This window comes from Anguilla anguilla, chromosome 8, assembly GCF_013347855.1.
Source record: "Anguilla anguilla isolate fAngAng1 chromosome 8, fAngAng1.pri, whole genome shotgun sequence".
Lineage (NCBI taxonomy): Eukaryota > Metazoa > Chordata > Actinopteri > Anguilliformes > Anguillidae > Anguilla > Anguilla anguilla.
The window spans coordinates 45494630-45517425 of record NC_049208.1 but is presented as its reverse complement, the minus strand read 5'-3'; the positions used below and the strand labels follow the sequence as shown (position 1 = coordinate 45517425).

Below are 22796 nucleotides of genomic sequence, written 5' to 3'. Positions count from 1 at the left end.
TTGTGGCTGATCGGTATATATATATAATATATATATATACCTTCATTGATTGACAGAACTAGGGCATTGCATTTATATTAGGGCCTTTTTGGGTAAATATTTACCCAACTTGACCCGTTTTTCAACGATTAAACTGTATTTAAAAAAGCATTAATTACTAAGTACAAGACATGATTCGGGAGTTGGGGGGGGGGGGGGGGCAGTCGTGTCTTGGCCGCTTATTTCTTGTGATAAGCCATCTAGGTACGATGATAACGCGGTAAACTGTTCAGTTCGCGGAAATGACTGACTTTAATTAATGGGCTGGATGGGAAAGTTCCACCCTTGGTGTCGAATTTATCTGCCACGGCCAGCGTTCATCATTATTGACCGCGAGACCTATTCTCTCTCTCCCTGCACACGCAAACCAAGGTCTGCATGCGAAGATGGTCGCTGTGTGACGTTATCAGCGTGTACATGGGAGCGGCACGGCTCCTTTCCTATAAATAAAGTTTCCAAGCTGCACGGGGAAACAATTAAAGGGGGCACAAGAGCGACGACTTCAACTCCAGAAAAGGATCAAGAAAACGCAGAGGGGGCAGCGAAGACAAGAATTCTACGCCAACGCGAGCCAGCTTCTGACCCACCCACGTTCGAATTCTAGAATTTGAAACGTTCAACACCATGGACAGTGTCAAAGTTAGAGCGGCGGTGTACCTGGGTGTCTGTCTGTCGATGTTCGCCGTCGTGTGTCAGGGGCAGATGGCGTCGGAGAATGGTATCTCTTCAGAGGAGGAACAAAATCAAATGGGACACATCACCAGGGACTTGGTAAGAACTAAACATAGCCATGATGTATATGTATTTTTCTCAGACGTGTACTTACGCCTGTCGTGGTTTTGTGGTTTCCCATGGATAAACGCGTAATTGAGGTGAACGTTTTGTATAAACCAAACATGAGTTCTTTCAACGAATCATGCTAGAAACTAAACAAAACCCTATCAACCTAAGCCAAAATGTCAGGTTGGTCAATTCAACGCGTCAGCTGGTCACTGTAGGAAATAATGTGTAGCCTTACAACTGCATCTGAAACAGAATGTAATGCTACCGCATGTAACCGAGGTAAACTGGATAATAAACTTCACTCCCTTGACATTTAGTTATCAAAAAGAATTAGCATAAGAGGCTCATTATCAAACAGCTTTCTTCGTATTGCAATATTTCTTTTTTGCGTAACTAAACTCGATGTTGTCTTCTTTATACATAGAGTCCTGCAACTTTAGTTTTATTCAAACAGCCCCCTTTTTTTTTCTTTTTTTTTTGAAAAAAAAAAATGTGCAGGTTACAAGAAAGATTAAGTGTTTGAAACAGTCGCAATGAAAGACAGTTTATTTCGGTGTTTTTCGCAGGCAGAGGCGCTCGAGGGATTGCTGGACGGCACCCAGGACAACCGGATAACGCTTGAGAAAAAAGCCAGCGTGATTCCCCGGGTAAGTTTTCTCCAACTTCAGCACACACAAGGACAGGATTTCTTTAACTGCTAAAATAAATATTTTTTTGTAGTGCGTCTGTTTTATAGCATATTTACATCATAGCACTAATTTAGTTATTTTCGCAATTTTCAGCACGATTCAACAAATAAGTTCAGGTTCATAAAATATTTTTTTAAATACTCATTTTATACACTGTAATTAACTGTGGTTTACAGTATATTTATAGTGAGTATTAACTTATCTTTTTGTGAAAGTTCCCATTTAATTTTTATTTTGGAGCAATTTTCCTCCCGGTGCAAAATGGACACAGCCACGTGCATGCCCTAGAATGCCACACCCAACCAATAGTCTATTCACTAAGTAGACAGTTCTTGATGTGGTTATAAGTTCATAACAGTTATCAGCTGCGTCAGAGCGCTATTGAGAGGTACAGAACGCTCCCTCGTGTGCGTGACCCACTTTCCCCTGTTTAATGTTGGCTTTCCAGTGTGATGTGGGCGAGCGGTGCGCAATGAAGCATGGACCGCGCATCGGCAGACTTTGCGACTGCCTGAGAGGAACCGCGTGCAACTCCTTCTTCCTGCGCTGCTACTGAGCAGCGCGCGACCACCTCCACTCAGGCGCATTATAAACGGAACCATTTTCACCGGACCAAGGCGTGCGACCCGTCGTGTTCCACCTAACCGTTATTACTAGTCAGTCTCTTATACTGCATGCGTGATATTGTCTTTGTTTGTCGGCTCGTCTCTAAATGAAAACGCATCTGTGTGATTAAATGGATTTATTTTTCTTTAATAAAAAATGTCGAACGAAGCTGCTATTTCTGATCTCCTCCTCACTGGCCTACCGATACAATACAGATATAAACGTTAGCAGACATTGTAATTAGCCCAAGTTAAAGATTCTGACAGATTTTTTTTCGCAAAATGGAAATAATTCCTGTCATTAGTGTTGTATAGTATGTCTTATAACTTTGTACGGTGATTGACCACAATCCCACCCGCGGTGTAGTAGCTATAGCTTGATACAACGGCATCGCCAATGATTTCGAAACGGGACATCCCACAACTGAAATGTCAATTGCCCATCACATTATGTTGGTCCTGGAAAAATGATATGTTAAGTCCATATGTTTCATATGTTTTGTCAACAAAGATGAAGGGGCAGCAAGAGACATCTCACGCGACATCACAACTTTATCAGACGAAGCTGCATTTACGCGATCGGCAATGAGACAGGAAACACGAGCCTTTGCGCTTCCCGCCCTTTCCGCGGCGTGCAGATAAGAGGATTTGACCTTTTCCATTTTAAAGGATCAGCATAATACATTCTGAGAATGAACGCACATTCCGTTCAAAAAGGTTACCTTGCGTGAAATACAGCTGCATCCAGCGACCATGACAGATCAAAGCATATTCCACATGGACGTGTGTGCTAATTGATGGTTTTATCATTAGCCTAGCGTAATAAATTAAACTGCATTTTCAAAGTCACTTGCCTTTAAATTATGGCCACAGACCTCACGTTGTGTGATTCTCACGTCACCCAGCTCTCGTTTAGCCTCTTTAAAAAGGTTACAAACAGCACATTATATATACGAAAGAAAACGATCGATTCCAGTGTACTATGTCGTACTGCTTCATAGATGAAACATGTAACTGCCGGACCTGACGCACAACCCAGCTTGTGTACGGGTGTAAAATTATATTGTCACAGACTCAGCTGTTGTCGGATGTAACCCGTCTAAAAACGGAAAGGATTACTCCTGCAAGTAGTGAAGGGATTAGGGGCGGCGCGGTCTTCACCTTTTCATCCTTTTGCGTAACCGGGAGCTCGCAGACGACTTGAAGCTACAGTGAACGTGTATTGATTATATTGAAATTCTATTATTCGATTCTATGGGCAAGCATGTCTGGAAAACCTGGAACTACATGTAGGCACTGCATCAACTAACATCTCATACACGAACCTTTTGAGTTTTAGGAAACGCGAAGGAGATGTTTTAAGCATATTGCATGTTATTGGCAGACGTCATTTAAAAAAATCACTAATCAATATGTGGAGCTAAAGAGCGAATTTCAAATGGGAAAAGACGGAGAAGTTCTATATTCACGCGTGACAGTGTGGCGGTTGGTACGAGGTTAGTACGTGGACTCATATGTACTCCGTTAAATTAACACAGAGCATTTTACTGTGGAAGGGTTTCTTATTTATATACCAATTTATATGGTACCGCGACGACGGACGCCTTTCCCAAACAGCGAGTGCAGATTTGAGGTAGAAGTGTCACCGACACCTGCTGACTCAGCCAGTGTTCACACGCGCAAAAGGCGTGCTAGCTGACGCCGGCTTCGGATAACCCCGGCGGGACAGAACAGGCTAGATGACCTGCAACCCGTTCAGTACCTTGGATAGCGTCCCACAACTTTGACTCACTAAAGCGCACGCCTGTCCCCGCGCGCGCTGTACGACCGAGCGTGGCTGGTGCTGTCGCCTTCAGACCGCTTTTCAGGCGAAAAAAAAACAAACATGGAAAAGCTCCCAACCCTTTCCTTAGCGCTGCTCTTTTGTGTGTGTGTGCACTCCAACTCACTGAGAGCTCACGCGAGGTTGGCAGAGGACTTGCCTCCGGAAACAGTGGACACGGAAGAGCAAAAGAAGGAATTGGTGAGTTCGTGTTCGGAGCGTCAGGTTCGGAGTGCCTGCCACATGATGTGTAATGTAGCCTCATGTAATGTAATGGTAGCCTTCCACAGCGCAAAATGTTTGTCGACACCCGACTGCCCCCATTTTCGTTGTGCGTCATTTAGGCTTATTTAGCCAGTTGCGGTTTGAATTCGCTTACAGCACCTACAGTGGAAAGTGGGCCATTAACAAGAGAGCACTTAAACCCTGCTATAGGAAATAACGAGGCCTACATCTAAAGTCAATGACTGAGAACATATTACTGGGATACAATGAGACCCAGTTGTTCAAATGGTCTCTCAATGAAAACACATTACATTACACAACTGAGTCCATCGTAGCCTACATATACACATAGAATATATTTGTGAGTATGTTATATTATAAACGCTTATAAAAATGTACCAAGACTCAGTATTTGACCATGCTGGTTTTGTTCGACAGCAGGTAAAACGGAACCATAGATAACTCATCAAAAGATATAAACCGATCATTCTACCGTCACATTTCAAAATGTGGTCCTAAATGACATTTATTCAATAACAAAAAATTCTAGAATACATTTTAGTAACGGGGTAAATATAGGAGTTTGATTCAACCCGATTACGGAGATTGAAACGTATGCAGCGGTGTGACCTACTGGAGGCTACTACTCAAGTTAACCGCTATAGCGTCAAGACCAAACTAAAGCCTCCTAACTCGTCAATTTCTTGTTCGTAGATGGTCGTTCTTCACAACGTCCTGGAAGATCTTCAGAAGAGACAAACGGCTATTTTGCGGAGGAAGTTCAACAGTCTTCCCGGGGTTTGCAAACGTCTGAGGAGACGGATAATAACAAGAATGGTACAGAAATATCTTCGCCAGGTCATACAACACTGAATAGCAGCACTTCAGAAAATGGAAATGAGCTTTTCTAATTGTGGTGTAGATGGAAGATTTTCGTTAAGTGAACACATGGCAGAGATAGAACGCTTAAAGTAGCGAGTGATAGATACCGCCTTCACATATATTATAATGCACGTGCCAGCATTGCTGCATTTAAATTTGACGCCGGTTCCACTTCTTTGTGGTTTTGGCACGACACCTAGTGGCAACTCCTCAGCACCTCAGGGTTCAGAAAAAACAAATGAAGCACAGGAATTATAGATGAGACCGTTTTAAGAAATTGGTGGTTAAAATTTCAATTTCCCCTAAACCTGCACATTGTTTTCCCTTCTGTCGGCAGTGCAACGTCGACGGCTTCTGCTCGGTGAAAAAGGGGCCGCGATACCGTCAGCTCTGCCACTGTCCACGCGGTTCCAAGTGCATCTACTTCTTTCTCAAGCATTATTGACGCAGTTTGCAACGCTCAATGGACTCTTTAAAACCACACTGCAATACAAATACTGCTCGCATTAGACTCCGATCCCACATGCTCTTTTCTACTTTTTGTAACTTTTCTGACAGCTAAGTACATTTCAAAAATCTGCTTAATATGCAGCTTTATACAGGAAGGTTTTCATCAAAAAGCAGTCAGTTGGTTGTTTTTTCATCCTGCATACATGCATGTAACTATTATAAACACAAAAATATCCTTCATTGTACACAAAAAGAGCCCATCAAAACAGACTAAAACTGAGATGCAAGAAAAAAACTCCAGAAAGTGAACTGTCCCATTAAAACACTCCTATAAACCTAGAAATCAGATGAACTCACAGTATTAAACCCCCACACACTCATTAATACACAAAAAGCACTCAAGGTGTAAGATTGACTCTCTTTCATTGCAGCATTTCCTTTGTCCGTCAAAGGAAAGCTGAGTCCCACATTTTTCTATAAAAATACATTTACAGTAGAGGAGGCAGGAAGCAAAAAAAAAAAAAAAAAAGGACAAGTTCAAGACAAATTTGAGTCCAGATATACATCTTAAATTGAGGCACCACAGCACAACCCAACCCACCACTGAAATGCCACCCCCCTCCCTCTCCATAGAAGTGAGAAATTAACATTCGCCTTTCTGTAAACATTTACAACACCCTTTTACGCAACATCACTTTGTCGGCAGGACTAAAATGGAAGTGCCCCCCGCAAAGTGCTCGCTTTGGGCCAACAGTTGCTTTTGGCACCCACTGCTGGTCATGAGGCTTTTATTTGGGGGGGGGGGGGGGGGGGGGGGGTGACTCCTTGTTTCACAGATTCCACCACCATTCATAGCAGTCAGAATTAAATACTGTACTCATCACATGCACAGCACTACTTAAAAATGCAAACATTTTAATTCCATATTTGAACATAAGTTGGGCTCCATTTTATTAAGAGGAGGATTGCAGTAAATGCATTCATTCATTAAGTGGGTTGCAGACTCTGAAAAGTTGGCTCTGAAATAGTTTCCGATTTTAAGCAGATACCAATCGGAGAGACAGATCCTTTGGCTCAACAGGACCAAGGCAAAGAGCAAGGGAACCAAGATAGTACACTGATGCATGTTAATTGATTCTTATCACAGACTGGTCAGTGACCCCACTCAAATGGGGTCAAAGATCTGCCTCAGTCCCTGATTGAAGAGAACAAATGAAAACCCCCAGCGTGGCAGGCCACCAGCGGGGAGACTTGAGCATCACCGGAGCAGCACGCTATTGGCAGCCACTGAAACAGAACACTATAGCAATTTCAGCTGTTCAAATTCTTACAAGAAGCATGTTACCTTTTAAAATTATTTGCACGGGCGTGTAGTTTACCCCCCCCCCCAAAAAAAAAAAAGGTAGCAAGCTTGACACAATTACACGTTTCGCTTAGGGCTGGGCGATATATCGTAGTGATAATTATCGCGTGCAATAATGGGCGTCGCCACCGAATGGCGTATCACCTTTCTTTTGTCTTCTTTTTAATTATACCTGAAGCGTTACTAAACAACTAAAGAGGCTGTGTAAAATGCTTCCAGAGAAAAACGTAACCGCTGTTACCTACTGGGTGTTGACAGCCAAGACAGCCAATCAGCAGCAAGGTCGCACAGCTTCCGTGTGATCATGTGATGTGTTTCTGCCAATCGCGCGGAAGCTGCAAGGCCTTGCTGGCTGTCTTATGGTCAAGCAATAGGTGACTCCAAAAGTCTCCTCCAAAAGCCTCCAAAAGCGTGGTTGTTTGCTATCGCGTCAGGCATAATTAAAGAGAAAAAGACAAAAAGAAAGGCGGTACACCACGCGGTGGCGACGACCGTTCTTGCACACGATAATTATCACTGCGATATATCGCCCAGTCCTAGTTTTGCTGTTATTTTACACGCCAGGTAATACTCGCAGTAGCAGCCAATCCAGCAACTCCTCTGCAGCAAAGCTAAAAACACTGGTATATATACACACACACACACGGAATTCTACCAAATCCCCAATAAATACAGAACACAAATCTGCTTTTGCAACAGCATTAATCCAGGATGGTAAAAAAAAGGGTATCCACAACTGGACATGTAATCTACCATTATCCACAAACTGGATCGACCAGGTTCGGAACCAGGAAATTCCAGTCTCTCTTTGACCGAAAGAATGACCTCCCCAGCTGCTGTACAGATTCACAGATCCTTAATCAACCTGGATTGGCTTACAGTAGGACACAAACATGGAGCGAGGGATCCCCATTACATGAAGATCTTCACATCGCCAGGATTAGCTGAGAAGGAACACTGGTCGAGAGCACCGCAACCCATCCTCATACAATGAGGATCAAGTGTGGGTTAAGCAGATGATGTCACAGGGATCTGACTGATGATGTCATAGGGATATGTGCAACGTTTGCTTTAAATGGCTGAAGCTGATCTTAACTCAGTGCATACACACAGCTGTCCTCATTAGTTGAAACAGTCAGTGCTATAAATGCTCTTTGACTGGAGTCTCTCTCTGAGGCAAACAGCATCTTTATTAATACTTAAGACCATTAGACTGGAGTAACACTGACAACCGGAATTTTCGTTTTTTTGTTTAATTGTCCTTATGAAACAAACATGCCATGCAGTCCAGATGACCAATAAACCTCCTCTGAACTATTCGCTGGTGAAAGGAGAACCGATCGATGGCAAACGGTCACAAAAACTAGGAATTTTTCCGAGCATTACTACCCACCGCATTTAAAATCGGTTGTCGACTTGCTTTGTTCAGGAAAGACCTGATCACAAAGTTCCAATGGCTAGAAAAACACATCAAGCACATATCCCTGTCTCTGACATACACAGCAGCAGAGTGAAGCATGCTGGGAATATAAACTCCCCCCCCAGTCAAGACTCGGCATGACCTTGGGTTTCAGCAAACAATGGAGAACTACTCCACCCCGTTACAGGTCTCGCGGTTCCCATCCAGCACGACCGCGCCCAGAACACCCAGTTTACGCGGCACGCCGACAGCTCTGCGCTGCGGCCTCCGTCAGCCCGGCACCAATGAGTACAGAAGTTAAGAGTAATGTCCAGAGTTGTGCTTTGTCTCTTAACCGTCCCCTCAGTTTGAATCCAAAGGCTGAGGCTATACTGGGAGCACCGCACACCGCCATCGTAAAAGCCTGACCATCTCCAAACGCCTTGTATCCTTTCAACGCAGGTTGTTCCCGAAAACAGGCTTGACTACTGAAAATCAGATGTACGCATCTCCACTCCAGGTACAAATCTCGCAGTCTATGGTACTTTGTTAAAAACGTACGCTTATATATTACAAAAAAAGGTTAATGAACTTAGTGGTAGGTTTTCTTATCTACACTTATACACAAAACATGCTTCACTTTTAACATCCACCCAAAAATTTCACTGAATGTAACACCAGGCCTCACAGTCATTTTTAAAAAATTTATCACAAGAACAGGCTTAGCGGCATAAGCTGAAATGGCCCTTACGAGGAGCTCGGGGCACGGGGGGTGGGGGATTGGGGGGCGACGATCAAACAAGCTGACGTTCCCACTTTTGAGTCCAGCAGAACACGCGGTCAAAAATCACCGCGGTCACAACTGTCCTACCCCAACAGCAGGCCAGTTAACCGTTTATGCTCCCCCCGAACCAGAGGACCCGACTTTAATCTTTTTCATGTCCAGCCTGGGCTGAGGTCAGGGGTCAGGGGTAACGGTCCATCAGTCATCTGCACGACCAGCAGGCCCAGTACAATACATCACCGATTCACTGATAATATGGTTATCGCCACTTTGTGTTGTAGATGAACTCCAAACCAGACTTGTAGAATCTGTAAAGACAGGGAGCGGGTAGGGATGTCCTCATGCATTCCAGACCCAATATTAAATAATAAAAATTATATAATTAATACGAACACCTCCTGTTAACCTTTTATGTCTTCACATTTTTTCAGAAGAGAGAATCCAAACTGCCCTTGATAATAAAATGTAAAAATTAATTGAAAAAATTAAAATCCGGTTGAGTATTTTACAGGATCACGTTTCAACAGTACGCCTTTAACTGATGTGTGGCTTCCTCCCCGACCACAGCCAGGAGCGGTCAAACAAGCAGCACTTGTGATCTTGGGTGTGGTTGAGATTTTGTTTTTTTTGCAGGTGTGCCTGGTTTAGGTCATGCAGTTCCCCCACCCCGCATCTTCCCTTGGGAGGGAGGGGGGGCGGGGATGCTAGATGGACTCGATCTGCCGTCTGACTTTTTCGGACGCCAGGCGGTCTAATGAGCGCTGCCGGGCGACGACCACCAGGGCGAAGAGGACGGTCAGGCCCACCATGGTGCCCTCAAACTTCCAGAAGAGTCTCTCCTCCATGAGGGCGGAGCGGCAGCTGGAAGGGGGGGGGGGGGGGGGATTTAAACAAATAACTACATTTGCTGTCCTACGTGGAGCTGAGCATATCCAATTCCCAAATTCCCACCCCGGCTCGGAGGCTCACCTCTTGTACTCGTCCTTCTTGGACTTGGCACAGTTGATTCTCTCCACGAATCCCGTGGGGTTGCAGGCCGCCAACGTCTTCTAGAGAGACGGGACACAGAGTGAGTCTGAGTACCGAGTACAGCATGCACACACACACCCGCATGCGCGCGCTCACGCACACAGACACACTCTCACACACACGCACGCTCACACACACACCCGCATGCATGCACGCACACAGACACACTCTCACACACACCCGCATGCACACAGACACACTCTCTCACACACACGCGCGCGCACGCACACACACACACACACCCGCATGCACCCACGCACACAGACATACTCTCACACACACCCGCATGCACGCACGCACACAGACACACTCACACACGCGCGCACGCACACACACACACCCGCATGCACGCAAGCACACACACACACACACACACATACCCGCATGCACGCACGCACGCACACAGACACCCGCATGCACGCACGCACAGACACTCACACACACACGCTCACACACATGCACGCATGCGCACAGACACTCACACACACACACACCCGCATGCACGCACGCACAGACACACTCTCACACACACGCGCACGCTCGCACACAGACACACTCACACACGCAAGCATGCACGCACACAGGCGCACGTACGCGCGCGCACACACAAACGCATGCGCCCTTACGCATGCATGCTGACACACACACGCATGCGCACACACACACACACTCACACACACGCGCACTCGCAAGCATGCATGCATGCACGCACGCACGCACACACACAAATTAAGGCTTATGTCTTAAGAAAATGTGTTCGACACAGACATAACAGCCGAAAGGTCAATCTATGACATATAACAGAAACAGACCGAGGTAAAAAATAACCCCTATGTCCTGTGGGCACAGAGCTGGTTCGCCTTTCAGCAGAGAAAGGAAAAGAGAATGGGAGACAGAGGGAAGGGGAGACAGAGAGGGAGCAAGAGAACGACAGCGGGGAGAGATGGAGGGATAGGGACAGAGAGAGAGAGAAAGAGAAGGAAGCGGTCCTCACCGACTGGAACGCATTACACTGGGCGCACTCTGCTGATACCACAAACTCCTCCACCTGCCAGCAGGGCATGGTCACGGCATGAGTCACTGCAAGACACGTCCCCCGCTACATCAATGGCAGGCACTTCGCACGCACAAGAGCAGCAGCAGCTAGGCTGCAAACGCTAACTGTGTGCACATAGAAATGGCGGAAGGCCTACCTCCACTGATAAAGAACGTTCTGAGCCAAAAACCCAAGTTTTATAAACGTAAGGAGTGGGGTGGGTATTTACTGAGGGGATTTGCAGAAGGCCTACCTCCACTGATAAAGCTCTTAGCCAAAAACCCAAGCTTTATAAACCCGGGGGGGGGGGGGGGGGGGGTTACTGAGGAGCAACTGTACACGGTTAATAAATTGGTCCATTGCTTAATTTTAATTATTTTTATTTTATTTTATTTATTTATTTTTTAACATACAATGTGTTCGACAGGAAGGAGTCTTACCTGGAGTCTTTTCTTCACTCAGAAAAGCTGCACCAAACACTCTGTGTGTGACAAGAAGAACAGGTGAGTTCAGAAGTTACACACACTACGAAATGCAGTACAAACAGAGTGCTGATCCTCGTCGGAAAACCACAGTTCCACAAGGTAAGCGCGCACGCATCCGCGTGCTTAACCGCACCTGAGGGATATCAGTCCCCAGAAGAGCGCGTGCAAGGCCAGGAATCGCGGTCTGAGGCAGCTGATGATCCGACAATCGCTCTCCATTCCGACCGTCTTCTTCGCGCGAGCCACACCCGCTACACTCCTGCAGTAATAATCTGTTGAACAACGGAAAAGAAGAAATATTTAGAGAGACTTTTGGAGTGCCACAACAATAAAAAGTCATTAGGACAAGCCAATTAAGGAAGTAGTGGGCACAACTAGGGCTGTTTTCTACTGCACATCGATGGGAACGCACTTACAATCCTTTTGAACGAATGACAAAGGTCACCCTTCTACGCCCGTGTAGTAGATAATGTTGCTGGCTAGTGCGTTAGCTTGTGGCTGGACTGTTCAACATTCTCTCCCCTGGTCCTCCTGCTGGCTAATTAACGTCATATATTCACAGTATTCTCCCTGTCCCCGATCACATCAATGGAGAGCCTCACAAGACTGTTCTCTGCACCATGTACACATGGCAAGATAAACGTCATAAAATAGCTACGTCACAATTTGATAACTTGCGCTGATCTGACGGACTAATTAAGTTAAGTAATAGTTACTTCACCATGTTTCTTAACTAGCTAAAGACCAATCATTATCAAGAGATAACGGCCTATCTGGAATATGTTATGTTCTGCTACGATCATGGCTTGTAGATGTTATGTCAGAGTTGGCTTCATGCAAGCCTACGTAGTTAGCTTCTTTATCAGTATCAGTGTTAATACTGGACACCAAATCCAGCATTTCTGTGCTATGAGCAAAGATCCGTGACAACCAGACCCACTCAGGAGACGGAAACGTGACCTACTCTTAAAACAAAAATTCACCAAAATAACAGGCTAGTTCAGACTAGTGTTCCGTTCACGTAACAAAAACGTGGCCTGCATTTGCCATTTAGCATCGTTATCTCATATGGCAACAGATTCGTCGTTAGGTTTAGGTTAAAGACAAACTCGTCCTTGTCATTAATCACACACCAAAAACTCTGGCTATTAGCCAGTTAGCTACAAAGATCAAAATGAAACCAACCAAGCTCTTGGTTGACGAGCGAACTAGTTAATAACTGGAGCTAACGTAACTAAACAGCTCGTTAACTGAACGTACATGTTTAACGTAATCAACTAGCTTGGCATATTATTCAATGGGAAACAGTCAGCTAACATTAGTCAAGAAAATTCTATCACGCAAACTAGCCAAGCGTAACAGTGGCTATTTGGCACACGCTTATTGAGTGGACGCAGAAAGTTGACTAACACACATCGGTTACACAAACAACTAATTTAACTTATCTAGACTAGTTTGGTAACACACGATAGAAATAACAGGATTATTTCAAGACAGCGTCAACCTCCCACTGTGGGTACTGTTTTTGGGTACTGGATTTAGTTTTCAACGAAATCGAAACGCATTTAAACTAGCTCACGCTAGAACCAAGATAGAGACTACGAAGCTTTCGTGGCTCAAAAGGCAGCTAGCACTAGCTAATAAACTGTAGCTAGCATGTGATCTAGAAAAACAATTATATGAATTAAAGACACATATTTGCTAAATACACACCAAAACTCTTTTCTACACTCTTATCCTGGACGTTGACCACTGGCGTCCGCTGAACAATTCTGTTCTTTTTGTATAAACATTCATTTTCTGATCTTCAGATCAAGAGTCCACACGGGCTTCCGTCGACGCAGCCATCTTGAAATGTGTTGGCAAACGAAGAGTGAACCTCAGTTCATCTCCAGGCTCATTTGGCTTCCACGCTGGCGTGCGCAACTTACAGCGACCCCTGGCGTCTAAACAGTGAAGCCAACTTTCTGACAGTCCAAAAATAAAAAATCCCTCGAGGAGCCAAGTCCAAAAATTAAAGAGATTCCAAAAACAACTTCGTGCCTATGACCACATGTGAACCTTTAAGCGTTTATTTGGTTAGGCTTTGTTGGATTTATTGACAATGAAGCCACAATGTACAATTTACCACTACTAACATTTTTCCTTAGCCCTGTCACAAAAATAATAGAATTAGTTGTAGGTACGTATGTGACTGTCAGGTAAGCATGCAGATTTGTGTGTCTTTGTGTGCGTGTATGTATGCATGAGACAACGTTTTCCATATTCCTATGTGTGTGTTTGAAAAAGTTTTTCAGGTGTTAAGACCACTACACATCTATCAGATTATCAGTGATGAAACAGGCTTTAAAATCTGCCAGGTATACTATAGTAGTTGATTATGTGTGAGTAGTTGAGATTTCTGTACTATGCAGAGTTTACATAATGGCCCAATTTTTACCTAACCCTTTTTTAAAGTCCTCATTTAACTTTTCAATTTCCTCTTTTAATTTACCGTAGGTTGGGCGAGTAAACTGATCCACTGCCTTTCTGGTGTGTGTTTTAACCGTTCCCACACATCATCTAACCAGAGTGAGGAAAGAGCTTATTGTGTGCATGCCAGTGTGCACAGAGGCATCCTGCTCAGGAAAAAGGAAAACACTATCTGTGAATTAATTTGCAAGAAATGTTGGTAATGCCTCGTTGTCTGCAATCAGTTAGGTATGTAAAACAGTGGTTTCTAACTGCATCATTATTACAACGCTGCCATAAAACAAAATTATGCATTTTACATAATACAATACACATACAATACACTTCTACTAATACACATTTAATGCCCTTTCACTAATACACATGCAATACTCTTTTACTAATTGACGTTATACACTTTTACTAATACATGTAACACCCTTGCCTGTATATATTTAGGGGTCCTCCATAGGCCTGTGTCCCCTACAGGTATGACAAGAGAGCTGTACACGACATGGTGGCTTCAGGGGACAAAATAATTTTCTTAGAACCACCGATAAAAAGATGCTATAAAAGGTATATTTTTGCTTGTTACCACCCTGGTAAAGACACTGTTAGTGCACAATTATAGAATGCATAAATGCAATAGAATATTACTTATTACAGTGTAATGCTGTATTATAAACACAGCTTTGCATCTGTACAAACTGCAACTGAAAATTTTGTATTTACATAGAGGCCTGTAATGCTCAGTAATTTAAGAACAGGGACAATCTCTTTATGCATGTTTTATGTTTCAATTAATATGAACAATATGAATGAGTACAGGGGGTTGCTAGGTGGCTCCTTCTTAAGGTACTGATCTGGCAGGGCGACACTAGCCCCGGAAGGGAGAGCGGACAGCTTGTCGTACTGTAGGGACCTCTGCTGGCTAATCTGGCGGCAATGAAGTGCCGAAGAAGTGTGGCAACTCTCGTCTATGCAAGATGGATTATGCGGCGCGAGACCCACGGGTACACAGCAGTGGGATAAAAGGCGGTGGCTGTTGTGCTTGCGTCGGATGTATGAAGGAAAGATGTAGCAATGAGCGCTGTGTAGCAAAGGAAATACTGTGGACCTATCCCACTTGTTATGCTCACTCAGAAAATAGCCCACTACTCAGAAGCTTCCCTCGGATCTATCAGAAAATCAGTTGACTGCAAATTAGCACATCAAATGTGTTGAGTTTCCCTCATAAACAATATGCATCGTCGCGCAAACTGCACAGTAAAGCGTCCAGTGTTAATTCAACTCGACTCTCAATTGAGATGATTCGACTCAATAGAGATAAGCCCAACAGGGACCAGATGCACTTTTAAAGAATGGCATGTTAAACTGATTTGTGGCAGTTGTCTAAAACTTTAGGTCACTCAAAACGACAAAGACATTCAGAGTCTGAAGTAATAAAAACATGTTATTGACTTGGTTGCTAAAATATATCTTTTGAAAGTACCCACAGGCTGTCGCCAAATTTATTTATTTTTTTATTTTTATTTTTTTGAAAAAGAAAGGGTGAGCCAATTTGCAAGCTTTTCTTGGCAACTCTTATCAAAAGAGTAACGGGAAGGCTGTCTCTTCCGAGAAGTTGGAATCTGTAATTGGACTAGATCCAGCAATTCCTGTCAGCGACTTCCCACTTCTCACAACGACCCAATGAATTTGAGACATTCCCGATACAGGCTAATATCCCATAAACACACGCTATTCGCGTGCAATGTGACATTTGACAGGTTCCCAACAAATAAACTCAGTGCATCGATTGCTCCTGACATTTTGTCAGTTTACACGAATTGCAGCGAACATTCGGGGATTATTGTGAGAACACATACTTCAAGCATTGAGTCTGTTTAACAGCACAGGTCGTGTTTGCGCGCGCGTGTGTTTTTAATGTAGTTTGTTGTCGAAAGTATCTTCATGTTGTTTTGATTTTTGGGTCTATGTTAGTCTTATTACATTACGTTCATTAGGTATTAATCGGGGAGCGCCTCACCGCCAAAGTGAAGGGCACCAAGGAACGAAATAACTCACGCGGAGGGTTGTGTTTCGAGTCCGCTATGGATGATTCCCCAGACTGGATGTACGGAACAAAGCTAGCCTCGATGGCCGGACTGATGTGTGCCACCTTTGCCTGTGGCATCGTCCCGCTGTGGGCACTTAAAGGATCGGGGAAGTGCAGCGCCGATCCAGGTAACCAAGACCTTGAAGCGCGCGGGTCTCAGATTAGGTGGGGCTGCAAACGGAAAATCAGGAAGACATACAAATTATATTATTATTATTATTATTATTATTATTATTATTGTTGTTGTTGTTCTTGTTGCTCTTCTTCTTCTTCTTCTTCTTATTATTATTATTATTATCGTTGTTGTTGTTGTTGTTATCTTGTTAATGTTTGATCAGTGTTGCAAGTCATGCTTAAAAATGAAAACTCATCTTAAAATAAAAATTTTCCATTATATTTTTTTGAATATTAAATTCATGTTTAAACTTGACTGCTCTTGTGAGCAATGCATTCCATTATGTTAACATATTAAAACTGTAATTTTTTTCCAGTATGGCGTTTGGTGAATTGTCCCGGAATAACCCTACGCAATAAAATGTTCAGTATTAAATCAACTCTTACAAAGTACATAGGGTCCTAACAGGACTCATACAGTAGGTGTTCTGTCAGAGTTGAATTTACACTGAATATTTTACTGTGCACTATTATAAAAAGCAAAAGGCCTATTTTTAAAATGACAGTACACCATCTGGGTACAAAGATTGTCTTATGAGTCTTTTTTAACCCTGCAGTTATGAAATCAGAAGTCATAATCAATGTTACTTGCCACAAGTCTATTACAGAAATAAAATCAATTATGATGTGTGTTTTGTGATAAAAATGAGTGATATGGACTGATGAAGTAGAGTCTCTCAGGACTGTGAAGTCGGAAAACAGTTATTCACTGATTTATTGATGAGTGTCAGGTTGTTTGTGAAATGCGCTATATAAATACATTTTTATTTGATTTGATTTGATTTGTTCCGTTTGGCAATATACTGTATCTGTCATTTTGAAACATGAAAACGCGGGTAATAACATTGTCCACATAACACAACACAAATTAATGGCTCAACAGGTGTTGGGTATTTTTTTCAAACATCAGCTGTCTGCAACAAAAACAAACTCTATTTTTGTACTTCCTCCATGACTTCCTGTGGAAATTCCCTGTTATTAAATACATACAGTATTTGATCTTTTGAAAATAGAACAACATCATGTAGATGCATATTTAAAAAATGAATACATGAATGCAGCTTTTGAAGCATGTCAAAATACTTTATTTACACGGGGAAGCATTGTGTTCTTTTGGTTGTCTACATTCTATTTAATTTTCCACCTAATTAATCTCTCCTCAGGTTTTTCGTTCTTTCTTTCTTTCTTTCTTTCTTTCTTTCTTTTCTTATGCATAAATGTTTCCACGGAAGAGAGGCTGTCAATAGCATATTCAAGATGTGTAAAATAACTAACTTTCTGTTCAAATGCTTTGTAAAAATATCTAATGAAAAGTGTGTCTTTTATTGGAGTGATGGAGGAAGGTTGGGGGTTGCAGGTTTGATTGCACACTACGGCAGGAACAGGGCTAGGCCTCCACATGTGTTGCTGTTTTGCAAACAGAGAAACAAGGCCTATGGGCTCTTTAGTCAATCAGTGACTTGAGTGCTGAAACACACTGAAAGCCAGCAGGCGCTGCAGTCCTACAGGATTTTACTTTGAGATCCCTGCTGTAAACCAATCATAAGTGACCCAATTCATGAGGCTTGGAAAAAAACACGACCTAGCCCTAATGTGAGTGTTAGCGTGGATGTGCAGTCTTGTCTAAAATCGTGACACCGCCCCCACACTGACTTCTCCCTTCCTACTTCCCTCTCTCTATGTCAATTTCAATTTCATTTTGCTTTATTGGCAGGATAGCTACAGTCATATTGCCAAAACGACACATGTAAGACACAGAAACATGGAAACCACATAAACAACATGTAACAAATATGACGCACAACATATAATAATAATCTCTCTCTCTCCCTCTCTCTCTCCCTCTCTCTCTCACTCTGCCTGTCTCTCTCTGTTTCTTTCTCCCTCTCTCTCTGTACCTCTCTTTCTTGGTCTCTCTCTCTCTCTGGTATGGTGTGGTGGCACAGTGTTGAGTTTGGTGACCTGCTTTTCGGGTGGTGTTTTCCTGTCAGCTTGCCTCCTGGACCTGGTGCCTCACCACCTGTGCAGCATGAGTGAGGCCTTCCACAGCCTGGAGATCAAAGTAAGAGCTGCGATCTGCGCGTTTTTACAGCCCATCTGCCGTCAGAATGTCCTCAACTGGCCATTTTCCCATCTGTCTCGATGTCACTCCGGAAGCCATCTTAGTTTTGAAAAAGGGCTGCTCTGAAACGGCATCCCTGCCTTGTAAGGACCTGAGATCTTTATCTGAAACCAGTCGTGACCCGTCTTCCGAACGTCTGCTGATCTTACATTACATTACATTACATTCATTTGGCAGACGCTTTTATCCAAAGCGACGTACAAAAGTGCATTTTCATGATCGTAGACAACTGCTGAACACGGGTTCAGTAAGGTACAATTACTTATTTTGTACAGCTATTTCTAGCCGAGAACAATGAACACTGTCCTGGTCTAACATCTGCAAAGCCAACTAGGCAGAAGAATAAGCTACAGTATTAGGACAAATACAAATTACCAAGAAGTGCAGGGATGGGGCAACATGTAACAAGTGACAGGAAAGGGTTTTTTTTTTTTTTTTTTTTTTTTTTTTAATACAGCGTGGTGGTGGTTAGTCTAGGTATAGTCTGAAGAGATGAGTTTTCAGGCCACGGCTTCGGAGAGGGACGGGGAGTTCGTTCCCCCCGGATCTGAGATTGCTGTGCAAGTCCTCAGTTTAGAGGGCTGTGAACCCCTGTGCTCTCAACCCCTGTTTGTGCGTGTGTGTGTGTGTATTTCTGTGTTTGTGTGTTTGTGCATGTTTGTGTGTGTGTATTTCTGTGTTCGTGTGTTTGTGCGTGTTTGTGTGTGTGTGTGTGTGTCTGTGTTTGCGTGTTTCTGTGTTTGTGTGTTTGTGCATGTTTGTGTGTGTGTATTTCTGTGTTCGTGTGTTTGTGCCTGTTTGTGTGTGTGTGTGTGTGTTTATGTGTTTTTGTGTTTGTGCATGTTTGTGTGTGTGTGTGTGTGTGTGTTTTTATGTGTGTGCGTGTTTGTGTGTCTGTGTGTGTTTGCGTGTTTGTGTATGTGTGTTTGTGTGTGTGTGTGTGTGTGTGTGTGTTTGTGTGTGTGTGTGTGTTTGCATGTGTGCATTTGTGCATTTGTGCGTGTCTGTGTTTGTGTGTGCTTGTGTGTGTGTGTGTGTGTGTGTGTGTGTGTGTGTGTTTACGTGTGTGTTTGTGTGTCTGTGTGTGTTTGTTTGTACAGCTTCACTTCCCACTCCCAGAATTCCTCCTGTCCATGGGCTTCTTCCTGGTCCTGGTGATGGAGCAGGCTGTCCTGGCTTACAAGGACCAATCACAGGCCGCCAAGGAAGAGAGGTGGGCCCGACTGATGGAGCCCTGTATCCAATTGCTGCGCAAGGAAGAGCAGGGCCGCTCCCCTGTCACCAGGCATGAGGAGGAGCCATGCCGTGGGGGTGGCCCCTGCGATGACCCCGCCCACCTGCGATTGGCCGGGCACTCATTCACCTCATTCACCCTGGTGCTCTCCCTCTCCTTGCACGCAGCCCTGGAGGGGATGGCTATGAGCCTGTGGGGGGACGACGGGTGGCGGGCGGGGGCCTACACCTCCCTGCTGCTGCGCCGGTGTCTGGTGGCCGCCGGGCTGGCGGTAAACCTGGGCCGCGCACAGTTGCGCTGCAGCGTCGTCACCGGTTGCCTCCTGCTCTTCTCCCTCGCCTCCCTGGTGGGTGTGGCCCTGGCAGAGGCCACCTCGCCCGCTCACCAGCTGGCACAGTCCACCCTGGGGGGGCTAGCGGCTGGCGCTTTCCTCTGCGTCACTTGCACGAAAATATTGACCCACCAGCAGATGGCGCCACACCGCCGGCTCCCCAGGCTCGCGCTACTCCTCGCCGGATTCGCCGTCTTCGCCGGTACCCTCTTTATAAAGATCTAGAGCCGAGCTGAGCAGCTCCTGTCCCAGAAGGCCACAGGGTCTGTGTGTTGCAGCACTGGGAATCCATTCAAGATGCCGATCTGCTGATCAGCCTGCACACCTTTGTTTCCAAGGCCAGAACTGGCTGCTGAGTGGAAGGACGCCACAGAAATCTACCAAAATGGCGGCTCTCCAGGATTTAAGTTTGACTTAAATCTGTTTTTTATTTTTTGTTCTTTTTTTCACTTCATAATTTACCTATTGTCATATTTACCTTATTATGGCCTTAAAGTTTTTTTGTTTTTTTTGCTTTGTTTTTATTTAACATTTATTGTCTGTATTTACAATTTAAAGTTCTCATAGTGTTTCCTTGAATGGCATTTAAGTTCAACTCTGGCTTTCTAAAACATTTTCTGTTTCACTGTGTTTATGTTTAAATGGTGTGTTTCCTAGATGTGAGATGAACTGTACCTTGTGAATGCTGCAGAGGAAAACACTGATTTTTGGCTCTGTCGGAAATATCATTCTTAGGGAATAAAACGTTCTCAGCTCAAGTATATTTGCTAGTAACTGTGTGCTGAATCCCAAAAAAATAGCAGAAAGTAACATGGACATCACTTAAGCTGATAATTTATTACATAAATGAATGAAGTGCAATGAGCACATCAGTGTGCTAAATGTGCAAAAATGACCTGCGGTCTGACCACACAGGAAGCACTTAAATAGATAAACCATTTAACAAGTGACATACATTGACCTCCTGAGGACTTACATTTATAGACATTTATACGGGCATACGTTTGTCAGGCGATCAATGGATGTCACATGGTATATGATTTGTCAATTTAAGTGCATTATAATTGCAGTGTACTCTTCATGTCAAAATAGTTGATGTCCTTTCACTGGGGCTGAAAATCAATCAGCCAAGCAAAAGCTAATTTCTGCATCAACTGACAATGCTGGGGGTGTATTTTGGGTGTTTAATAATACACAGCTAGCGGCAAAGATGCAAAACAATGGCATGAAAAACCAACTACCATCTATTTTTTTCTTTTTGTTTTATATATTTCATTACTTTTATTGAGTTTTTATGTATTGCTTTTTGTTGTGTTTCTATATTATTTTTGAGAATATCCTACTTTTATTTTGTTTGTACTTCCTTTGATAATATTTCTTGGATGGTGAAAGCAATGACGAATTAGCTAACTGCTACTGAGGGAATCAACAATCATTTAAAATTTAACAGCTTTTCAGTACATTCATTTTGCAGATGCGCGTATCCAGGGCAACCTAGAATACAGGAAGCGCATAGTGCATAGTTAACAACGTTCCCAAACCGGCAAGTTAAAGATGCATGATCATTTAGCAGATGTTTTTATGCAGAGTGAATTTCACAACATCATTTTATACAATATACACTGAAGCAATGCAGGTTAAGTACCTTGCTCAAGGGTACAACAACAGTGTCCAACCTGGGAATTGAACCTGCAACCTTTAGGTTACAAGACCAGCTCCTTGCCCATTATACTGCTGCCCCACCCACAACCAAGAACAGACTCATGAAACTTTTTCAGCATCGTCTGTACTTGTGGCCTACTCTATACCATGGAAATATAAGGCCAAACCGTGCCCACCGTTTACAGAAATGGAATGTATTTTAAATATTTTGAACTAAAATATATAATCAAATATATTATTAATGGGGAAAAAAGTTTAAATAAAATCTCACTATCAAATATTGTAATATATGTAATAGGTATATATATTTTTTTTTTTTTCTTCAAATTTGTACTGATTTGAAATATATTTATGATTATATTTTTGTGACAGCACATTTCTGTGTACTCAGTTCTGTATTTCCAGAAAAGGCTCTTCTGGCTGTGGACCCTGTGGAGTGTATTTCAATCTCTGTCAAATTTTGTGATACTTACTGTGCACACTAACCTTTCATGACTTCGCTGTTTGCCAATAAAGTTTGCATTTCTCTGTGCATAATTTTGATCATCATAGGACAGTGTGAGAGCTATTATGTTTAGGTGTGGCAGAAAATGGTGTGCGTTTATGCAGAAGGAGAAGGGTATGCTTTCACGTTCGTTTCCTAAGTGTGCTCACAGCGATTTACAGCTGAATGTGTGATCAGTCTTTAAAACGGCTGATGTTAGAATGGTATGAAAGTTGTGTACAACGTTACATCAATCATTGGGCGAGAGCTTATCCCATTTTCTGCTCCCCAACTTTTCAGCAACCCTCAGGACAGGAAGCCAGGGCGTGCATCAGCCCTTGGTGCACAGTTGTGGGAAGATAGGTAGCACACGACATATTTATGAAGAACCAACTGTACCTTTTCAACTGCAATATAATAATAGTGTTTATCCTGTACTACCATCTGTTTTGCTGCATAATTATCTTTGATCTTTAAAATGTGGCTGATACGAATATTTTAGCCTAGCTAACGTAAGGGTATTAGTGATGTGAATACGAAACACTACTGGAGAGGATATACAGTATCAACATCACTTACGCGCGTCAATATAAATAAAAAATAAACTACATGCCCCATATGTCATTGCGTTGTTTTCCTGTGAAGAGCG

At 43.4% G+C, this 22796-nt stretch overlaps 3 protein-coding genes across 6 annotated transcripts; 2 read left to right on the top strand and 1 right to left on the bottom strand.

The window, feature by feature from the left end:
- Window positions 1-353: 353 nt before the first annotated feature.
- On the top strand, window positions 354-2285 carry cart4 (cocaine- and amphetamine-regulated transcript 4). Of its 2 annotated transcripts, XM_035430139.1 has the most exons (4): window positions 354-557; window positions 589-810; window positions 1389-1469; window positions 1960-2285. In XM_035430139.1, the coding sequence occupies exons 2-4, from the start codon at window positions 664-666 to the stop codon at window positions 2065-2067; spliced, it is 336 nt and encodes a 111-aa protein (XP_035286030.1). In that variant the 5' UTR covers window positions 354-557; window positions 589-663; the 3' UTR covers window positions 2068-2285. The 2 variants fall into 2 exon arrangements, with proteins under 2 accessions (XP_035286030.1, XP_035286029.1); XM_035430138.1 differs by having other exon boundaries at window positions 357-810.
- A 3336-nt stretch (window positions 2286-5621) lies between these two features.
- On the bottom strand, window positions 5622-13447 carry jtb (jumping translocation breakpoint). Of its 3 annotated transcripts, none has more exons than XM_035430135.1 (6): window positions 13305-13447; window positions 11725-11863; window positions 11547-11587; window positions 11065-11150; window positions 10011-10090; window positions 5622-9902 (listed from the first exon to the last, which is right to left on the bottom strand). In XM_035430135.1, exons 2-6 carry the CDS (start codon window positions 11808-11810, stop codon window positions 9746-9748), a joined length of 450 nt encoding a protein of 149 aa, XP_035286026.1. In that variant the 5' UTR covers window positions 11811-11863; window positions 13305-13447; the 3' UTR covers window positions 5622-9745. The 3 variants fall into 3 exon arrangements, with proteins under 3 accessions (XP_035286026.1, XP_035286028.1, XP_035286027.1); XM_035430137.1 differs by having other exon boundaries at window positions 10011-10087; XM_035430136.1 differs by lacking the exon at window positions 13305-13447 and adding an exon at window positions 12008-13135.
- A 2292-nt stretch (window positions 13448-15739) lies between these two features.
- On the top strand, window positions 15740-22757 carry LOC118233952 (zinc transporter ZIP1-like). The gene is made up of 3 exons (XM_035430130.1): window positions 15740-16268; window positions 18261-18376; window positions 19537-22757. Exons 1-3 carry the CDS (start codon window positions 16136-16138, stop codon window positions 20224-20226), a joined length of 939 nt encoding a protein of 312 aa, XP_035286021.1. The 5' UTR covers window positions 15740-16135; the 3' UTR covers window positions 20227-22757.
- Window positions 22758-22796: the final 39 nt, after the last annotated feature.

Bases quoted from the DNA above. Each gene is read 5' to 3' on its own strand.
- cart4 (XM_035430139.1), top strand. From the start codon at position 664: ATGGACAGTGTCAAAGTTAGAGCGGCGGTGTACCTGGGTGTCTGTCTG. The intron at 811-1,388 runs GTAAGAACTAAA...TGTTTTTCGCAG, and splicing joins GACACATCACCAGGGACTTG to GCAGAGGCGCTCGAGGGATT. The intron at 1,470-1,959 runs GTAAGTTTTCTC...TTGGCTTTCCAG, and splicing joins AAGCCAGCGTGATTCCCCGG to TGTGATGTGGGCGAGCGGTG.
- jtb (XM_035430135.1), bottom strand. From the start codon at position 11,810: ATGGAGAGCGATTGTCGGATCATCAGCTGCCTCAGACCGCGATTCCTG. The intron at 11,151-11,546 runs GTAAGACTCCTT...CGTGTCTTGCAG, and splicing joins GAGTGAAGAAAAGACTCCAG to TGACTCATGCCGTGACCATG. The intron at 9,903-10,010 runs GTGAGCCTCCGA...CCCCCCTTCCAG, and splicing joins AAGAAGGACGAGTACAAGAG to CTGCCGCTCCGCCCTCATGG.
- LOC118233952 (XM_035430130.1), top strand. From the start codon at position 16,136: ATGGATGATTCCCCAGACTGGATGTACGGAACAAAGCTAGCCTCGATG. The intron at 16,269-18,260 runs GTAACCAAGACC...GTGGTGGCACAG, and splicing joins GAAGTGCAGCGCCGATCCAG to TGTTGAGTTTGGTGACCTGC. The intron at 18,377-19,536 runs GTAAGAGCTGCG...TTGTTTGTACAG, and splicing joins TCCACAGCCTGGAGATCAAA to CTTCACTTCCCACTCCCAGA.